At 57.0% G+C, this 21,133-nt stretch overlaps 2 protein-coding genes across 4 annotated transcripts; one reads left to right on the top strand and one right to left on the bottom strand.

The window, feature by feature from the left end:
* The first annotated feature begins 49 nt into the window (after nucleotides 1–49).
* On the top strand, nucleotides 50–7,537 carry DDX49 (DEAD-box helicase 49). Its single transcript, XM_058727361.1, has 13 exons — nucleotides 50–207; nucleotides 1,607–1,730; nucleotides 2,703–2,788; nucleotides 2,878–2,999; nucleotides 3,328–3,515; nucleotides 3,659–3,799; nucleotides 4,540–4,615; nucleotides 4,886–4,962; nucleotides 5,123–5,220; nucleotides 5,859–5,933; nucleotides 6,665–6,753; nucleotides 6,835–6,906; nucleotides 6,994–7,537. The coding sequence occupies exons 1-13, from the start codon at nucleotides 93–95 to the stop codon at nucleotides 7,180–7,182; spliced, it is 1,452 nt and encodes a 483-aa protein (XP_058583344.1). The 5' UTR covers nucleotides 50–92; the 3' UTR covers nucleotides 7,183–7,537.
* A 629-nt stretch (nucleotides 7,538–8,166) lies between these two features.
* HOMER3 (homer scaffold protein 3) lies at nucleotides 8,167–16,051 on the bottom strand. 3 transcript variants are annotated; one of them, XM_058727364.1, is made up of 10 exons: nucleotides 15,912–16,051; nucleotides 14,102–14,183; nucleotides 13,865–14,021; nucleotides 13,490–13,621; nucleotides 12,210–12,317; nucleotides 11,023–11,144; nucleotides 10,342–10,498; nucleotides 9,916–10,026; nucleotides 9,734–9,820; nucleotides 8,167–8,636 (listed from the first exon to the last, which is right to left on the bottom strand). In XM_058727364.1, the coding sequence occupies exons 2-10, from the start codon at nucleotides 14,113–14,115 to the stop codon at nucleotides 8,445–8,447; spliced, it is 1,080 nt and encodes a 359-aa protein (XP_058583347.1). In that variant the 5' UTR covers nucleotides 14,116–14,183; nucleotides 15,912–16,051; the 3' UTR covers nucleotides 8,167–8,444. The 3 variants fall into 3 exon arrangements, with proteins under 3 accessions (XP_058583347.1, XP_058583348.1, XP_058583349.1); XM_058727365.1 differs by lacking the exon at nucleotides 15,912–16,051 and adding an exon at nucleotides 15,230–15,345; XM_058727366.1 differs by lacking the exon at nucleotides 15,912–16,051 and adding an exon at nucleotides 14,894–14,918.
* Nucleotides 16,052–21,133: the final 5,082 nt, after the last annotated feature.

Raw genomic sequence — 21,133 nt, 5'->3', positions numbered from 1 at the left:
TATCCAATAAGCTATAAGGTTTCCGTGACGTCATCGGTTCGCGCCGGAAAGCGCAGCTCACGCGAGTGGTTCACTCGGAGCTGGCGGGGAGGATGGCCGGCTTCGCTTCGCTGGGGCTGTCATCGTGGCTCGTGGAACAATGTCGGCAGCTGGGTTTGAAGCAACCCACGCCTGTACAGCTCGGCTGCATCCCCGCCATCCTGGAGGGTAAGTGTGGCCCCGCCTCTTCCCCAGGAAACCTCCCCACTCCTATCGGCTCCCTTTCCTTCTCGCAGCCTTTGCTCGCGCCAGTTCCGCGAGTGGAGGGATAAGCTTGGACGTTACCGGCGAGCTTGGATCCCAAAGGTAGACTGGACGGTGTTGGCGTTCGGGCTGCACAGTTCACTCCCTGTGTGCCCATACACAAGAGATGTAATCTCAGAAACTTTCGTGACCTCAGAACACAGGATGAATCGATACTGCTGGGAAAATTTGGTTGCGCTACCATCTAAGTTTTACAAATGGACTCTGAGGTTGTCAAGATTGCCAGTAAATGCAGAACTCTGGTCCAGTGAACACTCTGCTCCCCACTCTAACGGCCCAACCCAGTTTGCCATTAAAGAGATGCCCTTAGGAAACCTTAGGAAGTGACGAGTGGAGGGATTAAATAAACAAAAATGAAGGAATAAGTAGGGGGCCTTAGGATGCAAATTGGATGAGGGCATTCAGGTTTCCCCAAACTCAGACGCTCTGTGAGGGGGTCAAAATGAGATCGTGGCATCTTAGGTCAGGTGGATGTAGATTCCAGTCCAGCCTGCTACTCACTGGCTGTGTGTCCTGGGCACATTTCTGAGACTCGTTTTCCCTTTCTATTCAATGGGAACAGTAATAGTCTCACCCTCCTAGGATTTGTCAGGATGCCTAGGATGTAAATGGCATGGGCCAGTATGGGCACATGGTAACTACTCATTAAACATTGACTATTGCACTGCTAGGAATTTATCCAAGTGATACAGGAGTACTGATGCATAGGGGCACTTGTACCCCAATGTTTATAGCAGCACTCTCAACAATAGCCAAATGATGGAAAGAGCCTAAATGCCCATCAACTGATGAATGGATAAAGAAATTGTGGTTTATATACACAATGGAATACTACGTGGCAATGAGAAAAAATGAAATATGGCCTTTTGTAGCAACGTGGATGGAACTGGAGAGTGTGATGCTAAGTGAAATAAGCCATACAGAGAAAGACAGATACCGTATGGTTTCACTCTTATGTGGATCCCGAGAAACGTAACAGAAACCCATGGGGGAGGGGAAGGAAAAAAAAAAAAAAAGAGGTTAGAGTGGGAGAGAGAGCCAAAGCATAAGAGACTCTTAAAAACTGAGAACAAACTGAGGGTTAATGGGGGGTGGGGGGGGGAGGGTAGGAGATGGGTATTGAGGAGGGCAGCTTTTGGGATGAGCACTGGGTGTTGTATGGAAACCAATTTGACAATAAATTTCATATATTAAAAAAAAAAATAAATAAATAAATAAATAAACATTGACTATTGCAAACTCTGCCCGGTGGAACATTTGTCTACACCTGGGGTGTGTTAATGCCAGTTCGCTCTCCACCCAGGTCGAGACTGCTTGGGCTGTGCCAAGACAGGCAGTGGCAAGACAGCAGCATTTGTCCTGCCCATCTTGCAGAAGCTGTCTGAGGACCCCTATGGCATCTTCTGCCTTGTCCTGACACCCACCAGGTGAGCACCCCACAGGCTTCCTGGGTGAGTTAACCATCTGTGTTCTCTTGGACCAGCACCTTTACCTCTTTTAGCGTGCTTTCCCTGTGTTTAAAATGGAGACAGAAATCATGCCCGCCTCTCACGGGAGGTACAGGATTAACAAGGATAATGTGTGAAGACTGCTGAGTACAGGGCTTGTCTCACAGCAAGTGGCTGGACAGGAGCTATCAATAGTCTTATAGCCTAGGATATAGACACATCTCCTGTTCTTGGGCCAACAAATATGGAAGCTGACTTGGTAAGTCCTGTAACAGTCTGTAGGAGAGGTAGGCACTGCATGCTGTGAGGGTGTGGCCTGGGGAAGGGACAGTGGAGGAAGACTTCATTCATGGGGTGTCTTAAAGGGACAAGTTTGGGGAAGGATATTCTATAGGCAGAGGGAACTGCTATAATGCATTTGTGCAGAGGTGTGAGAGAGGCAGGGAGCAAGTTGGCCTGTCAGAGACAACTTGAGACAAGCCCAGAATGCCAGGAAGAGAGTTAGAATCAGTTCTATGGGTATGTGAGCAGAACAGGGCAAGATGGAGGATAGGAAGTGGGCACGTGGGCCAGGGAGAGGCCCGGGCAGAGATGGGGTAGAGAGGAGGGGACTTGGACATTGACCAGTCCCAGGGAAGAGGGGACTGACGCTTAGGTTTCAGGCTTTGGTGATTGTGGTGTCGAGGCCACTGCTGAAGAGGAGAGGCCAGTTTGGGTGGGACTGGAGGGAGAAGGGCCATGGGGTGTTGTGGGTCTCAGCTTGGTGAGAGGGCAGGGTCCACAACAAGATTCCAGTGTACAGTTTCTGAGCCTTTATCCCAAGGGCCCTGGGAGCTATGGTGGGTGTGTGAGCAGGGGAGGGCCAGTTGGGAGGTCTGAGATGTATACATGGGAATGGGAAGCAGGCACAGAACCCCCATCTAACCCAGCCTGGCCCCTTCACATCCACAGGGAGCTGGCCTACCAGATTGCAGAGCAGTTCCGGGTCCTGGGGAAGCCTTTGGGCCTGAAAGACTGCATCATTGTCGGCGGCATGGGTACAGGGGGCCCAGGGAGGCTCTGGGTAGGGGACCCCTGCCGCCTCAGACCCCCCTACCCAGACCCACCTCTCATATTCCACCTGCAGACATGGTGGCCCAGGCCCTAGAGCTGTCCCGGAAGCCACATGTGGTCATCGCCACACCAGGGCGCCTGGCTGACCACCTCCGTAGCTCCAACACTTTCAGCATAAAGAAGATCCGCTTCCTGGTGAGTCGGTCTGGGGCACTGATTCATCCTTTTAGGACATGTGTCTCACAGGCCATCCAGTAGAGCATTAGGAAAGGGGTGATTAGGACAGCTGAGGGATCAACAAGAAGGGGACTAGCCAGGGTGGTTGGGGACAGGGCCTCTCTGAGGAGCTGAGATGGTTGAGGGTGCAGATGTCTGAGAACCGGAGGGAGAATGTTTCAGGGCCCCCGTCCAAGGCTGGGCAGGAGGCGTGTGGGAGGCAGGCCAGGCTGGGCACGTGATCAGGCCCTGGCCGGTGCCCTCACCCCAGACCACTATGCCCTGCCCCCCGCCGCCTATGCTGCAGGTGATGGATGAGGCCGACCGGCTGTTGGAACAGGGCTGCACTGACTTCACTGCGGACCTGGAGACCATCCTGGCAGCCGTGCCCACTCGCAGACAGACGCTGCTCTTCAGCGCCACACTGACTGACACGCTCAGAGAGCTTCAGGGTCTGGCCACCAACCAGCCCTTCTTCTGGGAGGCTCAGGCCCCGTGAGTCCACAGCCAGGTTCCAGGGGGCAGGGCAGGCAAGGCATAGGGTTGGGGGTCACACTCAGCAGAGGTTATTGCCCACGGATGGTGTGGGGCATTGGCTCCATTCAGCAGTAGGGGAAACTGAGTCCGCCCATCCCCAGGGTGCGTACGGTGGAACAGCTGGACCAGCGCTACCTGTTGGTGCCTGAGAAGGTCAAGGATGCCTATCTGGTCCACCTGATTCAGAACTTCCAGGATGAGCACGAGGACTGGTCCATCATCATCTTCACCAACACGTGCAAGTGAGCATGGGCAGGTCTGCCCCTCTCCTCCCCCCAGATCTCCTCCCATAGCTCTTTCTGAAGGCCCGAGAGGTATGAGGCACACAGCCCGTCTTGGCACTCCAGGGCCTCTGCTCAGACCAGAGATTTCAGAGGATTTGCTCAAGGAGGCCCAGAGAGGTCAAGCAGTTTGCCGAGATCTCCCCTCGTGAAGGTGGAGCCAGGATTTAGGGCTTCTCAGACCTGCTCTTAACCAAAATGTCTAGGGGCCTCTGGCCCTCCCCGGAAAACCCCTGCAGCAGCCGGGAAGGCCTTGGAGCAGCCTCTTCTCTGTGTCTAGGGGTGTCACTAAGGCCTGGCATATCAGCTCCAGTACCCAGGGCTGTCCTCTCTACAGTCACAGAGGCCTTCAGAATCCTTTGGAGCTCCTGGGGAGATTGTCAGGAGGCTGTAGGCTATTCAAGCATGAGCCAGAGTAGGTCACGCAGTCTACATCACATCGAGGAGACCTCCTAATTGGCTGCTGCCCTCCAAGAATGTATTGGCTACCAGAAAAGTCTGGAGGTAGGGCTGGCTCTCATTGGTTTAGGCCAGGGAAGGGGTCGGCAGAGAGGACGTCAGCAGGCAGGATACCCCTCACCCCTGCTTCTCTTTTACCAGCCGTGCAGGGTCACCTACTTGTGGTCTTGGGGGTGCTGGGGCAAGAGTGCCTTCCCGAGGCCCTGGCTCTGCAGGGGCTGACAGTGTGTCTTTCCCACCAGGACCTGCCAGATCCTGTGCATGATGCTGCGTAAATTCAACTTCCCCACCGTGGCTCTGCATTCCATGATGAAACAGGTGTGGGATCAGGCCGCCCCTGAGACCCCCACCCCACCCCCAGCCTTGCCCTGGAGACTCGTCCCAGCCTCAGGGCCTTTACCCAGGCTCTTCCTTCTGCCTAGAATACTTCCTGCCACCCTTTTGCCTCGGTGTGGCCTTCTCATGGGTGAGCCCTGTGAGGGTGGGACTGTCCTAGACTCCACCCTGTCCCAGGCCTCACACAGTAAGTCCTCAAACGCTTGCTGAGATGCTGCCTGACCCCCAGTTCTCTCCCCAACTTGGCACCAGAAAGAACGCTTTGCTGCCCTGGCCAAATTCAAGTCCAGCATCTATAGGATCCTGATTGCAACAGACGTGGCCTCCCGGTGAGTGGCCCCAGGGTCTTCCTTCCCATGTGCAGGCCCAGTGACACCCCCCCAGAGGGACCAGAGAGAGGGCTGACCTTGGGCAAGAACTGGGGCAGCCCCAACTTCACAGCTGTGTGACCTTGGGTGAGTCCCCATCTTGGTTTCCACGTGTGGACAGGGGCCTGGACATTCCCACAGTGCAAGTGGTTATCAACCACAACACCCCCGGGCTCCCGAAGATCTATATACACCGCGTCGGGCGGACAGCCCGTGCAGGTAAGTGGACGGGGCGGGGTGGCCCTTGGACAACTGTCCTTCCAACCTGCCCGCACCATAAGAAACCAAAGTCACGGGCTGGTGGGAGAAGATGTGGGGATATAGCCCGCAGGTGAGAGGCAGTGCTTAAAAGTTGGAGGAATCATCCTTTCAAAAGCAAAGGCAGGGAGTGCTCTGGCTTACGAGATTCTCCCCTGCCCTGTGGTCCTGGGCAGGTCATATCAGCTCTCTGGGCCCACTTCCTCCTCAAACGACAGGTAACACGAATGCTGCTCCAAAGGTCACGGGCCTCATCAGCTGTCAGTGCTGTTCCAGCACCAGTCACCCTCACAGAAATGAGGAATAGAGAAACTAGCATGCACAGATCTGGGCCAAGGCCCGTCGAGGCTTATTGCCGACATAACTCCCTGGTAGCCACGCCCCAGAGGGAAGTTGGCCATATCACCGGCCCCCGTGTAAAGCCAGCCTGACAGGAGAGCTGCCTCTCCTGCTGTCTTCTCTGGGATGGACTTGCCCTCACCAGCTCACCAAGCTCTTAACTCTGTTCCCATCAAGAGGAGCCCTGAGCTGCCTAGTGGCCAGAACTTGTCTTTGTTGGCCCCTAGCATGCAGCAGGTAACTATGGCACGTCCTTGCAGGGCGGCAAGGACAGGCCATCACACTGGTGACGCAGTATGACATCCACCTGGTACATGCCATCGAGGAGCAGATCAGTGAGTAGAGGGATGGGAGTGGGGGAGGCGGGTGCCTCTGGGCAAGATGCCCACTCACCCCCTCAGACACCTGCTAAGCTGCTCACGTGAGCAGGCTTAAACTGCACTTTCCTTCCTATGCAATCCCAAATGAAGGCTTTTAGCCCAGTTATCAAAACAGAAGCTTCCCACAGTGGTCCTCAGCAGCTGAAAGCCACATCCGGTGGGAAGGGACTTAGGTTTCTCAGACTGGGGTGCATGGATGGTCCCTGTGGATGAGTCGGAGGCCCCAGGCACAGGGTCTGGATGTGTTTAACACCACCCCTCTTCCCCCACCGGGACGATTTAATTTGTAGCCCAGACCAAGAAATCTATAATCACTGCACAGACTGTCCTAAAACTCAGAAATCTCTGCCCTTTAGAGGACAGTGTTTAAGTCACATCTACACCCAACGTGAGGCTCAAACTCAGGACCCCCAAGATCAGGAGTCGCACACTCTTCCGACCGAGCCAGCCAGGCAGGCACTCCTAAAGGACAGTGTTTTTAAAGAAAATACTTCTAGTCAAATTCCTATTGCTGCTGACAACAAAAAAGAACAGTCTGCCGATCTTCCTTTAGTCTACAATCCCCACTCCTGCTCGCCTGACCCTTATCTGACATGACCTAGTCTTGCATGCCCCCCTGCATGAGGAGCTCACTCCAAAGCCAGAACCCTTCCCCCTGTCATGTCTGCCCTCTCCCGCCCCTACAGAGAAGAAGCTGGAGGAGTTCTCGGTGGAGGAGGCCAAGGTGCTGCAGATCCTTACGCAGGTCAACGTGGTGCGGAGGGAGTGTGAGATTGTGAGTATCGGAGGCCTTGGGGCCCACAGGCGCCCTTCGAGACAAGGGCCCCCGTGACGGCCTCTCCTTCCCACCCGCCAGAAACTGGAGGCGGCCAACTTTGATGAAAAGAAGGAGATCAACAAGCGGAAGCAGCTGATCCTGGAGGGGAAGGTGAGGGCTGAGCTGGCAGGGGGAGGGGGAGGGTTCCCAGGAGGCCGATTGCCCAGCTCAGCCACCTCCCGGTGTTCCCCATGCCAGGACCCCGACCTGGAGGCCAAACGGAAGGCTGAGCTGGCCAAGATCAAGCAGAAGAACCGGCGCTTCAAGGAGAAGGTGGAGCGGGTGCTGCAGCGGCAGAAGGGTGGCGGGCCGGGCCGCAGGGGGCGTCCGCCCAGGGCCCCCCCTGAAGGCCACTCGGCCCCAGCACCCACCCAGGACCAGTCCTGAGTCCTGTGTGGCCCCCGCCTGGCCAGCCTGGGATTCCTTCATGGAACCAAGGGTCAGAGGGGTCCTCTCCTCCCCGGACCTGCTCTGTCCCTGTCGTTGGAACCCACGGACACCCACGTGGTGCACCGCACGGCTCTTCCCGCCCTGCGGCCCCTTCTCAGAGCCTCTGCCAAAAGCCAGGCTGCAGAGGAGGAAAGAATACCAGCTACAAAGTTGAGCTCAACTCCACACACAGTGACCCGGCTTCAGGGTCACCTCGGCAGGGGGTGGGGATTGCCACGGGGCCCTGAAGCCAAGATGTGTTGGTTGTACGAGTCACCAAATAAATGGGTCTCTCCACTTCCCCATCCGACTCTGTGGGAGTGGGGGCAGGGGAGGAGGGTTCAGCTGCTGGTGCTTCCCAAGTCCCCTAGAACATCATGTCGCCCCCACCCCAGCCCCAGTTCTCCATTCCCATCGGGCCAGGCCCAAAGCTTTGAACTGCAGTGCTGGCCATTCTGGCCAGGTGACCCTGGGTTTGAGAAGCCCTCTCTGAACCTCACTTCCCTCATCTGGAAAATGGGCACACCAATGGCACCCCTCTCCAAACACAGCCGTCAGGTTCAGTGAAATGACTCCCATGTGTAGTGAACGCTGCCATGTTCTAGGAGCTTCTCTATCTGCTCACCTGGTGGGATTTGGGGTTTCTAGCCAGAGTAAAGGGGGGGTGGTGCTTAACCAAGGGCCACGTAAGGGCAAACCGGTCCAGACGTGAGTTGAGCCCGGGGTGGGTAGGGACAGCTATGCTGGGCAGAGCCAGGCTCCTGGCTGTGTGGCCTGGGCATGCTCGTCGGGCTCTGAAACTCCCTCTCCTCACTGGCAAGTGGTTCACTAAGCCCTACACAGCCTGAAGGCGGCCGAGGTGCATCGCAGAGGAAGCAGGTAGAGGGGTCCAGGGACGGCGGTTAGATGCTTGGGTGCCCACACAACACACACAGGCACAGCCACTCTTAGAAATGTAATGTGGGCACCAGCAGGCGCCCTGGGGATTCTAGAAATTCTACACAACAAACAGCCCCAAAACAGCCCCTGAGCTGTGAGCGGCCAGGGCCAGCTGAGGCATTATGGCCAGGCCCTCCCCGGGCTGAGTTAGGCCCCCAGTCCCTGCCAGGGTGAACGGCCCACTGTGCCGCCTGCGGCCCAGCTCGTGCCCCAGGCGGGAATCCTGCGTATAAAACCAGCTCCTGCAGGCCCCGGCTCCCACGCAGACCCTGCAGCCAGGTTCAGGGCGTGCCCTCTGCCAGACGGGCTAGGCCCTCCCGCAGCTCGCTCAGCTCAAACAGCCTGACGTCCAGCAGCTGTGCGGCCCGGCCCACCTCAGCCCGTGCCCGTTCCCGCTCGGCCCGCGCCTCCTCCAAGCTGCGCTCCGTTGCCCGCAGCTGGTGCTCCAGCTCGGCGTTGCGGGTCTCCAGGTCCTGCAGGGAGAGGATAGGCAGGATTTGAGGCCCCAACAAGCCTTAAGGGTCACCAGCCCTGCCTGGGGCATCCAGCATCTGAGTGTCATCCCATCAGACCCCACTCTGGGCCATCCCATGCCTTAGTCTCTTATCCTCCCTGCAGCTTCTGCCCAACACACTCCATGGGCCCTTGGCCAATCTGAATGTCATGGAACTGATCACATCCCTCTTCTGCTCAAAACCCTCCTGTGACCCCATTAGGCTGGGAACAAACTCCACTCCCCTCCTTCCTCTCCTTATTCATTCCAACTCAGCCTCACTGGCTTCCTTGTGGGTCCTTGACTATGTTGAGCGTCTCCCCACCTCAGGGTCTTTGCACATGCCGTGCACTCTGCCCAGGAGGCAAGAGGGAGCATTTCCCCAACTTCTCTCTTCTGGGTCACTAGAGCCTTTGACATCTTCACCTGCGGGACTCAGATCGTGTCCCGTGAACATTTCTCAGATAAAGTCTTCAATGAAAGCCAGGCCAGGGGCGCCTGGGTGGCTCAGTTAGTTAAGCATCCAACTTCGGCTCAGGTCATGATCTCAGGGTTTGTGAATTCCAGCCCCACATCAGGCTCCCTGCTGTCAGCCAGGAGCCTGCTTCGAATCCTGTCTCCCTCTCTCTCCCCTCCCCCAAACTCTCTCATGCACTCTTTCTGTCAAAAATAAATGAACATTAAAAAAAAAGCCAGGCTAGTCAGACTTGGGTTCAAATGCAGTCTCCTGATCTCAGACTGGGGATGTGTGAGGACTTGATGGGGTCAAGCATGGGAATTCAGCAGGGACTCGAAAACGGCTTGTCGAATGACAGAATGTGAAAAACTGTGCCGATGATCATCCTTTCCAAAACACTGGCTGCAACTGAGGCTTTCCATGCACCTGGTCGTCCCAGTCCTTCACAACCTTAGGTAACTGTCTTCCTGATCCCACCTACGGGTGAATGAACAAACAGGCTCGGGGAGGCACATAGCTGCCCAGGACCCATCGGGAAGGAAAGATCCCAGGTCTGTCCCACCCCCGGGGGCTGGCTGGCTCTCGGCAGGCACCCCCCCACCCCCCGCAACGACACACACCTGCACTTTCTGCTGCGTCTCCTCGCGCTCGGTGGCGTCCAGGGCGTCGCGGGGCCCACCGGTCTGACTCTTCAGTGTCTGGATCTCCTAGAGAAGAGTTCCCAGGGTCTCTTCTGGGCTTCCTGGCTCCCTCGTGAGGGGTCAGGGAAGGTGAAGCCCAGGGACACGCACTCAGCCCTCACCTGGTCCTTGGTTTCCACTAGCGCCTCCAGCTGCTCCAGTGACTGGCCTGGCCCTTCCTTCTCACTGACTGAGGGTGGCTCCGCGGCTGCCTGGGCCTCCAGCTCTGCTACCTGTGTGGACAGGCATGTCAGCCCCTGAGACCCCCAGCCTGCGCTCTCCTGACCCCCGGGGAATCTGCCCCTTGCTCAGGCACACCTGTGACGAGGTACTCATCCCCTCTGATTTGAAGCAGGCAGGACTTCAGGGTTTGACAAAGAGTGACATGATCTCAAACCCGTACTACAGAACAAGAAACTGAGGCTCAGGGGAACAGCCTTGAGATCACACATCCAGGCAGTGAACCCAGGACGGAGGCAGGGGCTCCACAGTTGCCGGGGGGGGGGGGGGGGGCACTGAGCGTCTCTGGGAGGGAGGGGTCCCCTCACCCGCTGCCGCAGCCTTTCGGCCTCTGCACGCTGGGCCTCCAGCTGCTGCCTCCACTGGGCGGCGGCGGCGTTGGCTTCTCGCAGGGCGCCCGCCAACTTGTTGTTGCTGTCCTGCAGCGCGAAGAACTCGGCCTCCCACTGCACCTCGCCCACGGAGCTGCAGGGACGCGAGGGTTGGCTGGGGCGAGGCTGGGCAGCACTGCGTTTGGGGGCAGGGCAGGACGGTGCCGGAGGCGGGGCGGTGCCGGGGGGCGGGGCCGTGGGTGGGGACTTCGCGGGGTAGCGTGATCTCGTCGGGGGCGAGGTGAAAGTAGGTGCCTGGCGTCGGCTCAGGGAGACAGACGGAACGGGGAGCGGGGTCAGCCCACCGGGGTGTGCGCAGAACGGGGTGAGGGTGGGGAGGCATCCGGGGGGTTAGAATTTGGCAGGGGAGGCGTAAAAGAGGCAGGGTTAGCCCCGAGGAGCCGGCGAGTTAGGGGCAGGGTCCGCCCCGAGAGGGCGTGGTCAAAGCGGGAGCGCGTTCCAGGGGCGAGGTCGGCTCCAGAAGGGGCAGGATCCGGGTCAGGCGCCTCTCCTTCCCCCGGCCTTGGGTACACAGATCCCGCCGCCCTTCGACTTCAGAGAAGTCCCTCTCCGTGCCAGTAGTCCTGCCACGCCCTATGCCCGGCCCTGCCCCCTCACCCCTCGGACAGCATCTTCTTGAGCCGCTCGCGCTCTGCGGGGCCGGGGACGTCCGCGCTCTGGCTACGGAACAGTTTCTCGTCGCCGGGGCCGTTGGCGCTGACGAGAGGACTTGGGGGCACCTAAAGGCGTGGGCAGAAGCGGGGTCACACTGGGGGGGTGGGGGTGGTGGTGGCTTCAGTCAAGGACCAGTCAGGTCATGGCTGGGGTCAGGGCTGATGTTACTGGGGTTGTGACTGAGGACAGGGGTCCTTTCCAGCACTGGGATGGGAGCGCGCCCCTCCTCTCCTCTTCCACCCTCTCTGGCTCCCCATGGTCCCTGGACCGAGTTCTGAGCACTGTACCCCCACCTTGCCTGCCTGGGCTCTCACCAAGCTCCCAGGAGCGCACTTGATGCCTGCTGGTCTAAATAAACCCACTGAGATATTCAAAATCTGCAAGGGGGTGGGGGCAATGTGAAATCTCTATGCTATTCCTTCACAGCAATGCCCTTCCCTGGGGCCAAATTTCAACATGCTTTTTAAGATTCTGACAGGAAGCCTTCTACTAGGCTGAATTCATTATAAATCCCCCTCCCAGCCTGGACCATGAGCCCTGAGGGCAGGGACCAGCCTTCTTTTTCAACTCCCTAGCCCTCTTTCCCACACAGTAGGTGGTCAGTAGATCATGCTGAATAAATTAATAGGGGAAAGTGCCCCAGGGACAATTTTTTTACTCTACCCCTCTACTTAGCCATTTCAACCTTCAGGTTTTTACTCTGCCATCTAAACTGATTTCTTTCTCTTCCTTCCTTCCTTCCTTCCTTCCTTCACGTTTATTTTTGATAGAGAGTGCGAGTGGGGGAGGAGCAGAGAGAGAGGGGGACAGAGGATCCAAAGCAGGCTCTGTGCGACAGCAGCAAGCCTGACGAGGGGTTTGAACTTGCGAACCCTGAGATCATGACCTGAGCTGCAGTCAGACACTCAACCGACTGAGCCACCCAGGTGCCCCAAGCTGGTTTCTAGGCCTCCCCTGATCTAAGGCTAGGCCAGCCGCCCAGAATGTGCTCCTGACACTTTTCCTCCAAGGCTTCTGCTACAGGTCTAGCTTTACACAATCTGTGAGCATATGGTCTTGGGCACGCGCACAGCACCTGGACCCTCAATAGCAGTTGAGTGACTGGCAGGCATGGGACAAGGAGTGCTGACCTGGTGGGAAGTGAGTCCCAGGGCTGGACTGGTGAGCTCCCCGCCATCCTGAGATTTCTCCCTTGCCAGCCTCGCTGCTTCCTTTACTTCCTGGAACTTCTCAGCAAACTGGGGTGGGGTTGGGGGAGCGGGGGAAAGGCAGAACAAACAATCAAAGAAAACCCAGCCCCCTCTCCCAGAGCCCCATTAGGTCACCCTCACCCCCCACCCCCAGCACCAGCCGTGTCACTATGGAGGTGACTTCAGGAGCATCTCATGAACTAGTTCATCTCATGAACTAGAAGAGTGGTAAGAAGGCTTAGAAAATGCCCCCAGTGATCAGATTGAGTATCATGGCGGAGGGTGGGATGTTCACGGAAGTGTATTACATTGAGGCACCTTGAAAAAGGGATCGATCCCCTTTTCCTCTCCGTCAGGCTTATTTCAGCAAGGAGAGCCTCAGGTGAGTGCTGTCTGGAATGCCTGGGACACTTGTGAATATCTTTTTATAACAAAGAGAAAGCAGGTCTTGGGCTCAGAGCCTCTTAGAGGCACCTGTAGCCAGTGGGCAAGTAAATCACCCTTTTCTCATTTTCACTGTACTTATGTTTACATTTACCACTTACACCAGTTTTCCAGTTGGGGTAGGACACACTCACTGTTTTTCATCTTAAAATAAATTTCCTTAGTGTGAAAATACATTCTTTAAAGAAAATATTTACATACACACAGTCACTTGATTGGGGCAAAGGGGCCAGTGCAATTCATTGCGGTGGGGGGTGGGGGGAGGGAAGGGGGATGATCTTTTCAAAAAACAGTCTAACAGCAACTGAATACTCAGTGGGAAAAAATACTCCTACCTTATACCACCCACAGAAATTAATTCAAGACCTAAATTTGAAAGGAAAATTAAAGCTTCTAGAAGAGAAGAAAATCCTCACGATCTCATTAGGAATCAGAAAGCACTAACCATCCAGGGAAACAATGGATGAGACAATACTGAAGCCTAGAGACAGCAGAGGGTGGAGGGAGGCAATGATGAAGGTAGGGCTAGGGTGTGTGAGGGAACTCTTAGCCCATCCCAGGCACCCAGAGAAGGGTAGGGTGTGTCCAAAATTGGAACAAGTGGCCAGCAGAGCCGAGACACGAGCCAGGGAACCCGGAAGGGACTTCCGGCTTTTTCTGATACCCATTCTACAGCTGGGAAGACTGGAAACCCAGTACCTGCCCAGGGGCCCCAGTATACCCAGAAGACATAGGCCCAGCTCCATCCCTCCCACCGTGTCATCCTACCAGCCCACCTGGGTCAGATGCTGCTCAGAAGCAAAGCCGAGGCCATAGACAGTGTTGGCACGACTGTCTGCCCACTGTCCAAACTTCTGGGAGGTTTTGGTAAAGGTCATGTTGGGGGTGACAGTGCTGTTGATGATGGCCTGGGGAGAGGTGGGGAGCAAAGTTCACGGTTGATGAGACTGACAATAATGAATACGAAACCCCCAGTGGATCACTTTGTCTTAGCTCCTCAGAGATCCTTGGTCTGAGCCATTTCGGGAGGGAGACTGATCCAGGGCTCCTCCCCAACCCCAGCCCCCAGGCACCCGGCAAGGCAACGACCAGACCCAGGCCTGTTGCTGAGACCCCTTGGGCCTGCCACCCCACCCAGGCCCTGCCAGGACCTTGGCACCCCCAATGCTGATGATTCGGTAGACATTGCGGGTGGCATCATAGAAGTAGGAGACAGTGAGCGCGTGCTTGCCCGCTGGGATCCAGTTCCGCTTGGTGGCCGGGTCAATCTGGAACACGTGCGCCCTTGTGCTGAAGATGGGCTGCTCCCTGCATGGGGAGAGTGTTCTCAGCAGGGCTGGGCATCCCCGGGGGGGACTCAGGGCCAAGCTGCGGAGGCAGGGACTCACCTGGCTGTGGACATTGGTCAGGCTGGGCTGGGTGGGCTCCAAGAGGCAGCCAGAAGGATGGCAGGAGGTGTGGTTTCAGCCTCTGTGGGGGACAGGGGGCTTGTGAGTGTCTCCCCAGGACAGGCTTAGGGAAACCAAGCGGGTCCAACCTCAGGAAGCACCACCAAGTACATACACCATTCATAGAACCTCAGTCAAAAAGGTGAGAGAATCGGCAGATCACCCAGAGCAAAACGGCCCTGGAGGAAGCTCTCACAACACCTTGAGCAGGAGATGGCTCTCTAAGAGGAGCCAGGTGGCCCCTGATAGCCCAGTGTAAACCTCTCAGCATGCTAGGTACTGAAGTCCCAGGGAAACCCCCTCAATCTTGGGGCTGGGTAGAGAAGGGCCAAGGCCAACTCCCGCTTGGGATTTTCTGCCACATTCACTCATCACTCCCCAAACCAGGATCTCTATCAAAATGCAGGGCATCACCAGGTGCCTACTGGGAGACCAGTCCCCCCACCGAACCCACAGAGAGACACCTCCGCTTCCACTCTAGGGCAGAGGCACATCTTGGAGTCAAAGTCCGAACCCCCAGGTAGCTCCCAGCCTAGCTAAAAAGATAAGATGTAGCCAAACAAGTTTACTCTGGTGCCAGATGGCCCATGACCACTCAACCCCAATACCATCCATGCAGGGCTGGGTGGGACCAAGGATTGGGAGAGGGGGCTCCCCAGCCTCTCTTGGTTCCTCTAGCCACAACCCCACAGAAACCAGGAAGAGTTGCCCTGGAGAATTCCCCACCCTCACCTCTGTGCCCCCAAAACCTGTACCAGGGGGATCCGTGGAGGATCCAGGAGGGACCTGGCGGAAGGAGGTGGCAAAGTGGGGGAAGGGAGGCCCCAGGGGAGCGGCCTCCTTGGTCAGAGGAGGGATGCCCCCCCACCCTGTCCTGGGCAGCTGCTGCCCCGGTCACAGGGTCTGAAACCGGAGCCCCTGGGTGGGGGAGGGGCGGCAGCTCTGGCCCGGGCTGGGAGCGGGTCCTGGGTCGAAGCAGGGTTCCAGGGTGCAGGGGTCCCAGGAACACAGGCCCTTCCGGTCCTGACAGTCCTGCCGAGACTTGCAGCTTTGGGGAAAGTTACTCACCAACTAGTCATGTGCCTCAGACGCCTCCGGCCGCGGGGCTCCCGAAGGAGGCCCCGACCCCGCCCGGTGCCCAGGATCCCCAATCGCGTGTGGGGGCGAAGCCCCACCCCATGCGTCCCAGTCCGGGGGGCCTGATATTCAGTAAGGAAGCAGTTCCCATCCGCGTCAGAAGCGGGGCGCCCAATGCGCGCCCCAACTTCGGGAAGTGCCACCCTCGACCAGGGAACTTCCGAGACGGGCGCAACGCCCCCCAACTCCGGGTCCAGAACTTCGGGGACACATTCTCCGCCTCCTCCAACGCCAGCCCCAGAACTTCGGGGATCCCTCGCGCCACCTCCGACTGCTAAATTTCGGGGATTCCCTGCCACCTCTCCAGCCTCGGGTCCGGAATTTCGGGATCTCCTCGTGCCGCCTCCCTCTCCCAGGCCCGGAACGTCGGGGACACCGCAGTCTCCTCCAACGCCGGGTCCGGAACTTTGGGAACCCCTCGCACTGTGCCCTCTTCGACCCCGACTCCGGAACTTCGGGGCCCCTGCGCCCTCTCAAGCCCTGGAACTTCGGGGCTCCCCGAGCCGCACCCAGCCTCCGTGTCCGGAACTTCGGGGACCCCCGCGCCCTCCCCCGGCCCTAGAACCTCGCGGGCCCCCGCGTCCCCGACGCAGGCTCGGACAGCCGGGCTCACCCTGCGGGCTCGGCGCCCCGCGAGTGTCCGGGCGCGAGTCGGGTGCTGCCCCGCGGCGCCGACTCCCCGCAGCCGGGCGCCCCGTTCGCTTGCTGGCTCCGGGGCCCGCGCCCTCCGCGCCGCCCTCCGCGCCGCCCTCCGCACCGCCCGCGCCTTTGTCTGCGCCTCCGCCGCCGCCCGCGCCGCCTCCGGTCCCATCGCGGCCGGTCCCGACGCGGCCGCCGCCCGCCCCGCCTCCCCGGGCCTCCGAGGCTGCCCCGCAGCGCCCCCTGCCGGCCCTCCGCGGCGGGGGGGGGGGAGGGGGAGAGGGAGGGGCGGAAGCTGGGAGGAAGGCGGGAGAGGAGCGGCGGGGAAGGGGTTAAGGACAGGGAAGAAGGACAGGGGGTGGGGATGGGGACAGAGACCCAGACCCAGAGATAGAAAGACGGGGGAGAGACACAGGAGACAGAAGGAGCGTGTGGCTTCACCGTCCCGTCAGGGGTGGCCTTGACCCTCCAGGTCACTGCTGCTCGCGTTCTCACTGCCTGAGGTCATGACCTTCTGCTTTTGATGGGATTCCCTCTCCACTTGACAGGGATCCAGGGGCAGGGGCCTCTCTACCGCACAGAGGTGGGTGCCTGCACACAGTAGGTACTCAGTAGGTGTTACCAGGAAATGAAAGAGAAACAGGCAGGGAGAGCTGGAAGAGGCTGAGAGAGAGAGACAAACAGCAGGCACTTAATGAGGCTTGATCAGGGGTGCACCGTTCAGAATCCCTCCTGCTTGACTTCCCACCCAGCTCTGATCCCCAGTTGGGGACGGGCTTCTGTCCACCTGGTCTCCCTCAAGAGGATGGTTTAACAGTGCCAGCCATGGTTAGATTATCAGCACTGCTATGCTATAGGGTCCCAGAACCTAGGGCAGATGGAACATTGGGGCCTGGTTGCCACCGAATGAGTGAATCCCCTGGAGATCCTCGGGCCTGGGTCAGAAGGAGCCCTTCATACACTTGCCAGGAGAGGGTCCTTCTGGAGCTGAGCCAGGCTCGGCCTCCCCAGGCCCAAGTCCACCTGTGGGGCCTGCTGGTCAATCCTGTGGCTGCCCTTTCTCTGGACTCCTCCAAAGTCACACAGTGCCATTGGGTTCATGGACAGAGGCACGGCAGCTCCTCAGAACCAAGGCCCACAGTTCCCTAAAGTTCTGAACCTCATGTTTTGTTTTGTCTTGTTATGTTTTCGGTGCAAAAAAGGCGATTTTATTAAAGCAAGGGGACCGGGGGCGCCTGGGTGGCTCGGTCGGTTAAGCGGCCGACTTCGGCTCAGGTCACGATCTCGCAGTCCGTGAGTTCGAGCCCCGCGTCGGGCTCTGTGCTGACAGCTCAGAGCCCGGAGCCTGTTTCGGATTCTGTGTCTCCCTCTCTCTCTCTGACCCTCCCCCGTTCATGCTCTGTCTCTCTCTGTCTCAAAAATAAATAAACATTAAAAAAAAATTAAAAAAAAAAAAAAAAAAAGCAAGGGGACCGGGATCCATGGGCAGAGAGCTGCCTGAACCTCATGTTTGAGCTTGCCGACCACCTCACAGGTTTTGTTTTTCACCTTCTTCGTCCCGTCTCCTTTCTCTGTTCCTTTATTTCTGTTTTCCCTGACAAGAATCCTACATCTAGGCTGGTAGCTATCTTCAAATTACTTTTAGGTGAATTCCTGGTCATGTCGTTTCCGGAGACTTATTCCCAGGCCAAGATCAGGGTTTATTTCGCTTCAAGTCTTTGCCCAACCGGATCCTTCCACCTTTCTGGAGGCATATACTCCGCCTTGTCCTTCCAGGCTCAGCACCACTGCCCCCTCTCCGCCTGGAAACTTCTCTGTCTTGGGCTTGGAGGGGGATCTCGCTGTGTTCTGCGCTATGCCCCCATCACTTTCTGTGCGATCCCTGACCTGTACTATCTGTTTATTACTTGGGTGGTGACCAGATCTGGGCATTTTAGGGAGGGCTGGCCCATCCTGGAGCCTCAGCCTCAGCCAGTATGAGAGGAACTGCTCACCAATGCTAGGGAAATGGAGCCTGCAGCCTCAGTTTCCCCAGCTGCTTCTAACTTCACAAGGCATCTGCACAAGCAAAGGATTTGGCTTTGCTTTCAGGCCTGAAGCCACAAAACGCTTTGAACATTGTGGGGAACAAAGAAAATACCGTCTGTTCTGTGCAAAGAGTGACTTTTCCTTATTACCAAAAAAAAAAAAAAAAAATTAAGTAACTGGGAAAGGTGCCGACACGGCCAAGGCTTCTGGAAGCCACTCAGGGTGTGCTGAGTGCTGGCCGGCTGCAGGGCCACGGCCATGTGGCCGCTCTGTGGGGGCGGCCAGGAGAGGGGCCCAGGTAGACTTTACCCCTTGTGTGGGCAGAAGGCAACGACATGAAAGAGAGTGGGAGTTGAATCACTTCCCAGGCCCCCCTCAGGCTTCCGGGAGGGGTTGGGCTGGGGCTCACCTTGAGCAGCCCTGACCTGAAGATGGGCAGTTCCTCATTCTCCCCTGGGTATAGACTGCCCCGAGCATGGCTGCCCCAAGCTGCCACCTCCACCCCAGCCTGAGACCTCTTCTGCCTGGGGATGTCCTTACAGTGTGGGCAGAGGCCACCACCCCAGGGTGACTGATTATGAGTGACAGCTTTCCCTTGGTGCTAAGGGAGGATATCAGAAAATGAACTTCCTGTCACAGAGGGGACCAAGCAGAGAGTAGAACAAGTTTATTTGGCTCTAGAGAAGCTGCATTTGCAGAGTGGCTCTTCCGGGTTAGTCTCTGGCCTCTGCCTAGTTAAATCGGACCCACCTTTGGACTGAAGCTAAATTGTCTCTCTTCCCTGGAGGGTTCCTGTCCCACCAGATCAGGGGAAGTCTGTCACTCTTCCCCAAAGCCACATGCCCAATCTCATGGTATGGAGGACAGTGGCCACTTCGATCCGTTTATGACATGATTTGGTTCCTAGCCACCTCTTCTGTGGTTCTATCCCAGCACCTAGAGCAGGACTGACCTGCAGCAGGAACTCTTTAAATGCTTCAAGGAGGAGAGGCTCCCCAAACCCCAGTATTGATCCTTGATGGTCTCCAGAGTCACGTGACCAGGGAGTGCATCTCAGCCCTGCTTCTTACCAGCAGTGTGGCCTTAAAGAAGACATTTTCCCTCTCTGTGCCTTAGTTACTCCATCTATAAAATGGGCATAAAAATGGTACTCACTTCTGAAGTTTCCTGTAAGGACCCAACAAGTCTTTGTGTGCAAAGGGCATGACCCCAGGAGCTTAACAAATGCTGGTTGTTACAAACATTATATTTATTCTTGGCCGTCTGGGCATGTGGTTTTTGATCCTGAGCCAAATTCTTAAGATTTTCTTTCAGGGGTTGAAGAATCCCAACTAGGCATGAGCTTTCAAGGACAGAAGGAGGTCCAATGGCATGATGATTTCTAAATCTTTATCTCTGGGACCCTTATATGCTCCCCCAGCCACACTCCTCTTCTTTCTCCCCATTCCCCCAGCCGTGGCCAGTTGGGCCAGCCACCAGAACTTATCTTCCTGAAAAGCTCCTATTCGTCCCTCAAAGTCCCACCTCCAATGCCCTCTTCTCTGAGAAGCCCTTCCGTGTCTCCCTCTAGACCTTCCCCAACACACTCCCTCCTTCTGACCCAACCCTGATCCCTATGGGCTAGGGGTGTCTGTGTCCAGCTCTGACTCCCCCAGCCTGAAGGTACCTCAAGGGCGGGGCTGAAGCTTCTCTTGGGCTTGGCATCTCCCAGCATGGGGGTCATGGCGTAGGAGAGTTTGGTGACTCAGTGTTGGTGATTTTTCATCACTTGAAAGTGATCCCACCTTAAATTCAGATCCAATTCAACTTATGCACAAGGACAAAGTAAATCCATTAAACAAGCCGCCTCCAGGAAGGCATGAAAGGGCTAAGGGGAGGGGGTCTGACACTGGGTTATGGAATTGAGCTCCCAGGACCTGGGAGGGTTGGGGGTGGGGGTAGGCAACACTTGAGCCCCCTCCAAACTCCAAACCTGGATCTGCGGTTTGGTTCCCACAGACCTAATTACCCTCATTTGCCACATGCACTAATTACCTCCGCGGTGCCAGGTGGCTGGGCGGGGCTGGCCCACTTCTGGGAGGTAGGTCGGGGCCCGATTATTTTTGGCTGTGTCGTCCTTGAAGACTCTGCCATCATTCTGTGTGAAGGGCAGAAAGTGGGGCGGAAAAATTGCGGCCACATCAGTAGGGACGCTCGGAGACTTAGGGGTCAGGTTGGCCCAGGAGCTCCCTGAGCAGCGGGGTTTGGGTCCGAGGCCTCAGGGTCTTTGGTACCTAGCTGGAGGCAGCAAGACCTAGAGGGGCTGAGAATCATCCAGATCCGCGGTGCACTGGTTTGGAGGCCTGTCTTAAATGTCCCACTGGTGGGACAGGGCTTGAGTAGGTAGTCAGATGGGCCTGAGTGCAAATTCTGACTTCCACCAATTTGATGCATGTTACTGAGCATGTGAGCTCCTCTCTTTGCACCTTTCCTGACGGACCAGATGGGGATAATAATTCACAAAGAGTACTCTGGGCAGAGGACACAGCATATGCAAAGGCCCTGAGGTAGGGATGGGCTGAGTATGCTGGAGGAACAGTGAGGGTCCAGAGAGGAGTGAATAGGAAGAGAGTAGGGGTCACTGAAGGCTAAGGTCTCTGGTAGCCAGAGAGGAGTGAATAGGAAGAGAGTAGGGGTCACTGAAGGCTAAGGAGGTCACAGGAGCCAGGTAAGATCTCATAAGCGGTGATGTGGTGTGTGGGTTTCACGCCAAGGGTACCGGGGAGCCATGAGAGAGTTTGGAGACAGAGAGGAAGGGATGTGATAAGATTTACATTGCAGTCTCCAGGCCAGGTTTCAGCTCTTGAGAGAGAATCCGGTATCTGTACATGTATAGAATGGGGACAGACCCTCCCTTTCTTTGAGCCTCAGTTTTCTTATCTGAGACAGAGTCCTGAGGCTCAGACAGCCCCAGGACACACTGGACCGTTAGTCAGGGAAGTTCCCTTCCCCCGAGCTCCCAAATTCCTACATGCCCTCCTCTCTGCCTGCCCTCTCCTCCTACTCTCCTTCTGTGGCCTTAAAGGAACAGCTGTGGGAACAGAGAGCGGGAAGCCGCGGGGAAGGCAACACGGAGGGGCTCCGGGGGCCGTGTTCCCGATTGGTGACAGCCCACATGGGGCCAAATGT

The sequence above is a fragment of the Neofelis nebulosa genome, chromosome 4 (genome assembly GCF_028018385.1).
Source record: "Neofelis nebulosa isolate mNeoNeb1 chromosome 4, mNeoNeb1.pri, whole genome shotgun sequence".
NCBI classification, from domain to species: domain Eukaryota; kingdom Metazoa; phylum Chordata; class Mammalia; order Carnivora; family Felidae; genus Neofelis; species Neofelis nebulosa.
The sequence above is the reverse complement of the archived record's forward strand: the minus strand, read 5'-3'. Positions and strand labels throughout refer to the sequence as shown.

Coding starts and splice junctions, on each gene's coding strand:
- DDX49 (XM_058727361.1), top strand. CDS start 93: ATGGCCGGCTTCGCTTCGCTGGGGCTGTCATCGTGGCTCGTGGAACAA. Junction 2,789..2,877: donor CATCATTGTCGGCGGCATGG/GTACAGGGGGCC, acceptor TTCCACCTGCAG/ACATGGTGGCCCAGGCCCTA. Junction 3,800..4,539: donor ATCTTCACCAACACGTGCAA/GTGAGCATGGGC, acceptor CTTTCCCACCAG/GACCTGCCAGATCCTGTGCA.
- HOMER3 (XM_058727364.1), bottom strand. Junction 10,027..10,341: donor CCGAAAGGCTGCGGCAGCGG/GTGAGGGGACCC, acceptor CTGTCCACACAG/GTAGCAGAGCTGGAGGCCCA. Junction 9,821..9,915: donor TAGTGGAAACCAAGGACCAG/GTGAGGGCTGAG, acceptor ACTCTTCTCTAG/GAGATCCAGACACTGAAGAG.